Source organism: Belonocnema kinseyi, chromosome 9, assembly GCF_010883055.1.
Source record: "Belonocnema kinseyi isolate 2016_QV_RU_SX_M_011 chromosome 9, B_treatae_v1, whole genome shotgun sequence".
NCBI classification, from domain to species: Eukaryota; Metazoa; Arthropoda; class Insecta; order Hymenoptera; family Cynipidae; genus Belonocnema; species Belonocnema kinseyi.
Window position 1 is genome coordinate 67396936 of NC_046665.1, and position 7611 is coordinate 67404546.

The 7611-nt window shown below is 26.6% G+C and overlaps 2 protein-coding genes across 2 annotated transcripts in view; one reads left to right on the forward strand and one right to left on the reverse strand.

Annotated features, from left to right (window-relative positions):
• The window catches only part of LOC117179570 (girdin-like), a 23037-nt gene extending 15445 nt beyond the window's left edge, over nt 1-7592 (forward strand). Inside the window, exons 11-18 of the mRNA XM_033371502.1 lie at nt 841-1502; nt 1592-1771; nt 4331-4476; nt 4552-4659; nt 4743-4809; nt 4888-5023; nt 5109-5209; nt 7126-7592. Coding sequence (XP_033227393.1) covers nt 841-1502; nt 1592-1771; nt 4331-4476; nt 4552-4659; nt 4743-4809; nt 4888-5023; nt 5109-5209; nt 7126-7398 — 1673 coding nt within the window. The 3' untranslated portion in view covers nt 7399-7592. The remainder of the gene's footprint in view (nt 1-840; nt 1503-1591; nt 1772-4330; nt 4477-4551; nt 4660-4742; nt 4810-4887; nt 5024-5108; nt 5210-7125) is intronic.
• LOC117179571 (sialin) overlaps nt 1-7611 on the reverse strand; it is a 228916-nt gene that overhangs the window by 196853 nt on the left and 24452 nt on the right. The gene's annotated exons all lie outside the window — the stretch shown is intronic.

Below are 7611 nucleotides of genomic sequence, written 5' to 3' on the forward strand. Positions count from 1 at the left end.
ACGTTACCGGCTGATGCCGATAGAATTGATAGTTGAAATATATTTTTTTTACAACTTTTATTATTAAAATTTGTACTTAAACGTAGTTTTCTTTTGGCTCTTACATTTCTCAAAGTTTGAAACCGATATTTTATGTATGAAAAAAGTTCGAACGTTCAAAAAATGTCGAGGTTCAGAAAAAAGATAAAATAATTTTTAGTGAAGTTCCTACCAAAATGCAGTACCTAAACGTACTTTATTGTACTCTAATACATTTTCTAAAGTTTCAGCTCGATATTTTATTTACAAAAAAAGTTCTTAAGTTCAAAAAAACATTCAGTGAACTGATAAAGTGAGGTCGGTAATATAGGTATTTAGCTGTGTCACATGCCCTTAAATAAATACAATTTATCCCGACATCCAAAAGTGTTGAGCCCGATAAAACAGAAAGGATGCTGTTCTTACATAAGAAGAATCTTTAAATAAAATATAAGAAAAGATATAACGATTGGGGTTTTCAAGAAAAGAGTCATTATTGTTTGCTTTTCATAGAATTTTGAAAATTGTTTTTGTGGAACTTTTCTAGAAGTTTTCTAGAAGTTTTCTAGAGGTTTCAACTTTCATCAGTGGTTTACCATAAGAACAAAACTCACGAAATATGTTGTACATATTGCCAGCTATTTATAAAAAGAAAATCTGAAAAATTTAAGAAGTGAGGTTGTTACACGGGGTACGTTACACGTTCCACTTTTCTCAGATAGGATTCCAGTAATTAATTATTCAATTCGAAAGATGTGAATAGCAAAATACTATAAATAAAATATAAATGTGCGTCGTAAGAATAATAAAATATTTTTCCAGAGATTTTGAACAGTTCCTTGTCGGAACAATTAAAAAGTTCTGCACAGACATACACTCTGAAACTCGAACTGGAAAATCGTCGCCTTTTATCAGAGTTAGAGTCGATAAAACAAAATTCTATTCAGAAAGATTCGCTCCGAATTCTGGAATTGGAAAATGGGAAAAAGGAGCTTCAATTGAAGTTGGACTCCTTCGTAAAGAATAATGAAAGATTGTCAAATAAAAGTTCGAATTTCGAAGCCACTTCCCGAATTGGGGAACTGGAAAAGGAGAAAAAAGAACTTAAATTGAAAGTTGATTCTCTTACAAAAAATAATGAGAGGCTGACTCAGAGAAATTCCAATTTGGATTACACTTGCAAGGTGATGAAGCAGGAAAAACAAAATCTGCAGGTTGCATTTGCGAAACAACAGGCGGAAATTGAAGATCAAATAATTCTGGAGTCACATCATGAACAACTTAGCAATGATTACGTAAAACGGCTTCAAGAAAGAGACCATTTAAAAGCTAATTTAGAAGATTGCGAAAAAGAACTAAAATCTTTGAATGATTCCTACAGAAGACTTCAAAATATAAATAAGAGTCTGCTGAACGAACGAGAGGTTCGAGAAAAAGATATTAAGATATTGCAGAATTTTAAAAGAGAATATAAAAAATTACAGGTAATTATGGAGGGTCAATAGGATTTTCCATTAGCAATTTTTTATTTAATTTCAGTACTTTCATTTATTTTTACATTTTTTACTTACAGGATGACTTCAAAAATATGTTTACGAGAGCAGACATACTGAGGATAAAAAATAAAAAATTAGAGAAAACTAATATGGATAATTATAAGAAATTGACTGAAATGCTCAAAGAAGTATGTGCCAAAGAGGCTAGATGTTCGAATTTAGAACTTCAAGTAGAGAATTTAAATCAACGATGTCAGGTATGTTTTAAAATTTCGATCAGGGGAGATCACCTTATAGTAGATAATCATTAATTATAAACACTAATGCGTGTACAATATTTAATTTTATTTCATTAATAGTTAAGAAACTATATATGTTATTAAATTAACATTAATTATTTTAGATATATTTCTGCTTTAAATTAACAAAGGTAGATAATAGTCGTGCAAGGCACGTTACCCACACAACGTGTGAGGGTATATGCGTCGAAATTGATGAGTAGTAATGCATATACGTTGCGCTTGATGATAGGCGGGGTATATGCGTCGCGCTTGTTGGTACGCGACAGTGTTAATCAATTATTGTTTATTTTTCAATAACTTGTTTTCTAACGTTTTTTTTTCATACTCTTTTTTTATGTGCTTTAAATTATGTCTTTTACATTTTTTTTTAGAAACAGACGGTGCTCTTACGTTATTTATTTATTTATTCAAAAAAGAAATTCTTTTTAAGATCCTACAATAAAAATAGTGAAGCATATTTTACTTTAAACAATATCTTTTTCTAAATCTATTTATCATAATTTGTGTGATGGCATTTTTGATGGTCAAATTTGAGAAAAGTACATAATTTAAAATGTTTTAATTTGAAATAGCTTATTTTCAAAATGCTAATTTAGGAATACTTCAATTTTAAACGCTTCATGTTTAAATTCATTCATTCTTAAATCTTCTAATTTTTTTAGAATCTTAATTAATTAACTTTTAGAATCTCCGAACTTTAAAGATTTACAATTTTTAGTTTTTAAACAGTAAAAATGACACTAAATACTTCATAATATAATAGACACATGTATCGTTTTTTTGTATTTTGTATCGTCTTTAAAAAATGGGTAATTCCAATTTTCAGCTTCATAGGCTTAAATTAGATAATATTGATGTTTAAGTTCCTTAAGGTTTAAATATACAATCAAGAAGATTAAAAATTTGTAAATGTATAATTTTGTTATGTTAGGGTTTAGTGCTTTAAAAACTGAATAATTTTAAAGACGCCAAAAACTCAAAATTGCATCCCTTTCCACATATATTGGTAAACGTGTTAAAAACAAGGAATGTTCCTATCAGAATTGCGAGGTAAATTTTAAACAAAACTGTCCAGTTTGAAATGTAAAAATTACAGATTTAAATAAGCTAAATTCTTTAGTTTAAATTTTAAACGCGCAAAATCGTTTGATTTTTTTTTAATTCTTCGAAATCGTAGAATATCAAATTCAAAAAATTTATAGTACATAATTTTCAGTTCAAACGATTTGTTGTTAAACATCTTTGAATGAAATGCCTCCAGAATAAATTCGAACCAATGAAAGATTTAGGGAATAATTTCTTAAATTGAATCCTTCAAAACGATAAGATTTTAAAACTAGGCATAAAAAATTGAATTATTTTTTATCTGAAAATGTTTCAAAATACTGAAGATTTCAAACTCCTTTTAAACAAATTTTTCTAACTGAAAAGCTTAAAATTTTGCAATTTCAAACCTTGTAATTTGGAATTATATATAACAATCTTATTTTGTATTCTTTTTGATTATTTCCAATCTTAAAATTGTTCGATTTTTAGTTGAAGATTGAAAAAGACAAACAAGTGACAATTCAAAAATATTTGATTGGACAATTTCATGCATAACAATAATTCTAAAGGAAAAGTTAAAATTTAAAAAGTTCAAAAATGTGTTGTTTAAAATCAAAATATAAACCTTTAAATTATTATAAATTAATATCTCAGTAATTGAATCATTTTAAAAATTTTGAATGTCACAATTTGAGAAGTCTAAATTTTCATGTTGAACGCTAAATTTTCAACTTTTCCCATTAAAAAGTTTTAATTTTGCATTTAATATTAAAATGGTTGAATTTTGCAAAGTATAGCAATTCATAATTTGAAAATAGAATTTGAATGATTAAAAATAGAAAAAAGTTTTTATATATAAAGTTTATATTCGGATTCGTTCATGTTTTAACGTTCCAGCGTAGAAATGTTTTAATTTTTTACATTCAAAATTACTTTTTATTTTGAACGTTTTGTTAGAATAATTAAATTTTTAAGGTTACAATTTCAAATTGTCGAATTTTACTCGCTTCGAATTGTAAACTATTTCAATTCAAAAGTTAAAAATGTAATTACTCAATTTAAACGCTCTTAATTATAAATAATACAATTTCTTTTTTAATTTAAAATTTTCGAATTTAAAAAAATCTTATATGAAATTATTTAATTTTGAATGTTTTGAAATTGTTCAATTTTCAAAATTTGTATCTTAAATCTAACAATGTTGAAATTCTTTAGTCAAAATAAAATTTTCAATTTTAAAAGCTTTAATTTTAAAAAGATGCATGTTCAATTCTTTTTTAATCTATTCGAAATATTGTCCTTTTCCCAAACATTTTTTAAATTCCTAATGTATTTAAAAATTGGTTATTCAACGGATTTGAAAATTATTTATATTTTTAATGTTAACAAATGCATTTATTGCTAGTTTTTATTAAATTTATTAAAAATATGTATATAATCTATAAATAAGATGTTATTATCTTTTAGGAACTTCATGACTTTAATTCAGTTTTGGAAGATGAAAAGCGAAAATTGATGGATCGATTAACCGATCTTGTGAATCAGAATAGGGATCTTTTTACGCACACTTTAGAAGACAAAGAGTATTTCTACAAAGAGGAACGAAAATTCAAGTTGGTATAATACTTAAAAAAAATTATATTATCTGTAGACATTGAAATTTTTATAAATTAATCATTAATTTTTAGAGAAAGAATCCATCATATGAGCACAACGAATGTCCAGTTGGAACAGAAGATTATGGATTTCTACAAAACTTTACCTGCTAATATTGCCCCACCTACTCACAATAAGAAGTAATTATTTTGTTTTAACGAATTTTACAAAAAATACAAATTTGTACAAATCTTAATTCCTTTTTTGCCCATTTTAATTGCAGAATAAGTAGCTTTGGATCGACTTTGGTGAGAAAAGTGAAGAAAGCAGGTTCTGAAATACTAGGCTTGGTAATTTTGAGAAAAATTTTAGAAAACCAAATCCTTCTAAGGAATTTAAAAAATATTGATTTCTGTTTCCTTTTTCAGAATCGCCGATCTTCTAGTTCTTGGGCTGACGACTTCAAGCGTGCAGATGAGAGGCCCTCTGAATTCGATCTTGGGTTTGGAGAGAATGATTTCGAATCAAACAAAAATATGACCCTTGACCCCCGACTACTCAGAGGTATTTTTTTAACAATTGAGTTTAATAATATTTAATCTGGACCAGAATTTCATTACAATTTCCGATTTAACAAAACTTGTTTCAGGAAAAAGACCACTGCGTGATCGATTGTCTTTAGGGATTTTAGGAAGAGGAAAACTCTCTTATTGTTCTGAAGATTCTGTAATTCCTACATTAGCTACGGCAGTAAGTACAATTTATTTTATATCTGGGGCTGGTACACAGACACTTTTATAATGCCACTTTATTTAAAGTAAAAGTAATTATAATCAATTTCATCCATGTAATTACAGATTTTATATGAAAAAATTGAATTATTCTATGTATAAAAATGCAATTCAATATAAGACTTCATACTATTTCCCCTATTCCCTTCTGTTCATCTTTTTCTTGTTGTTTGTTTCGTTCCTTAAATAAAAACTGAAATGATAGAACTCGATAAGAAAGTTCAACTATTTTTGGTAGGAAGTTCATTCTTTTGTTTAAAAAGTCTACTATAATATTTTCGATTATTCATTCAGATTTTTTTGTTGAAGATGCAACGGTTTGGTTGGCAATTATTTCTTTTCGTTGAAAATTTAGCTATTTGGTTCTAAAAGCAAGTATTCGGATAAATTAATAAAAATTAACTTTTTTGTCAACAAACTATATTTTCGGTATTATAGTCAAATTGCTTTTAAAAAAATCGACTTTTTAGCTGTTAAAAGTTCATTAATTTGTGGAAAATTAATTTTTTTTTAAACTGAAAATGTACAAATTCTATCAGGAATATACTCTTGGCTGGAAATGAAACTTTTGGACCAAAAATTCAACTGTTCTATAGTAAAATATTCAGAAATCTAGTTGAAATTCACCTTTTGGCTTTAAAATTCAACTGTTATATTCGAAGACTCATCTTTTTTTGTTGGAAAATAAGTTTTTTCAACTAGACATGTAATTTTTTCAATTGAATATTTCATCATTTTAGTTTGATGAACATTTATATCTTTTGGTAAAAACTAATTTATTTTTTTTGTTGAAAATTTAGTATTCTTGGTAGAAAATGACCTTTTTTCCTAAAAATTAATCTCTTTTCTGATAAAAATTTCATCTTTTGGATAAAAACGCAGCTTTGGTTGATATTTAATCATCTGTTTTGGTTAAGGATTCAATTATTATGATAAAAAATACTTTTTCTGGTTGAAGATTCATCATTTAGTTGAAAATTTATCTATTTCCTGGAAAAGTTCTGATTTTTCGATATAAAATTAATTTTATTGGTTGAAAATTCAACTATATGGTTAAAAATGCATGTATTTTGAAACTTCAAATAATTAGTTGAAAACTCAAGTATTTTTATGACAATTAGTCTTTTTTCTGTACAAATTTAATTTTCTTGGTTGAAAGTTCATGTATTTGGTTGAAAATACGTCATTTGGCAGAAAATTGATCTTCTATGCTGAAAATTAATATTTTTATTTGAAAATTCATCTGTTTAGGTAAAAATGAAATTCTTTTTCATTAAAAGTTCACCTATTTGGTTGATAATTCATCTTTCTTGGTTAAAAATGAAATTTTTTGTTGATTATTTATCTTTTCGGCATTAAAATTTAAATTTTTCAAAAAATATTTGACTTTTTAGCTTGAATACTCGCCTTTTCTCGTTAAAAATGCAGTTTTTTCGATTAAAAATGAAACGAATTTGTTAAAAAGTAATTTTTTGTTTCAAGATTAATCATTTTTGTTAGAAATCCATCTCTGGTTGAAAATTGATTTTTTCAACTGAAAATTTAACTAATCCCGTTTTTATTGAGAAATTATCTTATTTAGTAGAATCTTTCACTGTTTAGTTCTAAATTGATGTGTTTCTTTGAAATTTCGTTTTTTTCTTATAGAAAATGCATGTTTGTTCTTGAGTATTTGTCTTTTTTATATAAAATGTACCTTTCTTCTGGCAAAATTAATGTTTTTGATTTAAAATTAAAGTTTAGGTCGCTTTTTAGCTCAAGTTTGTAAATTTTTCCACTTTTATAAAAATATATTACTCCGTGGCAGCCCTTTCAATGTATACAATATTTCAGAAGAGAAATAATTTTTTTAATTAATTACTGATTTTTTTCCAGCTTGACAAAAGTTTCTCCGGAACTTTTAATTACTTTAAAGATGAAAATAAGCCGACAGATGCAGAATCTAAGCCTTCAATTGACCAGTTCAACAGCAGCGTGTTTGAAGTCATTCCCGAAATTGAAGATGGAATTTCGCTCAAAAGTGACAAACAAGATAAAAATGAAAATCCGAATGAAACCGAAGAGGAGAAGGATTTGGACAATTATTACAAAAAGCCGACCAGAGCAGGTAGCAAATCCTCTCTTTGGCTTGAATACGGCTGCGCTTAATATAAGAACAAACAAATCGTTGACCATTATTTTACACTACAAATTATTTATCAACTGCGATTGTGATAAAGTCTCTCTCCCTTAGTGATTTTAAATTAACTTAATTTCTGTTTTGAGTAAGAAGTCGTTTAATTTATATAAGTCAGAAATCCGAATGAAGTTAAGGGGGATTTTATTTTAGTTCATAGACGAATTAATTAAAATTTATACAAG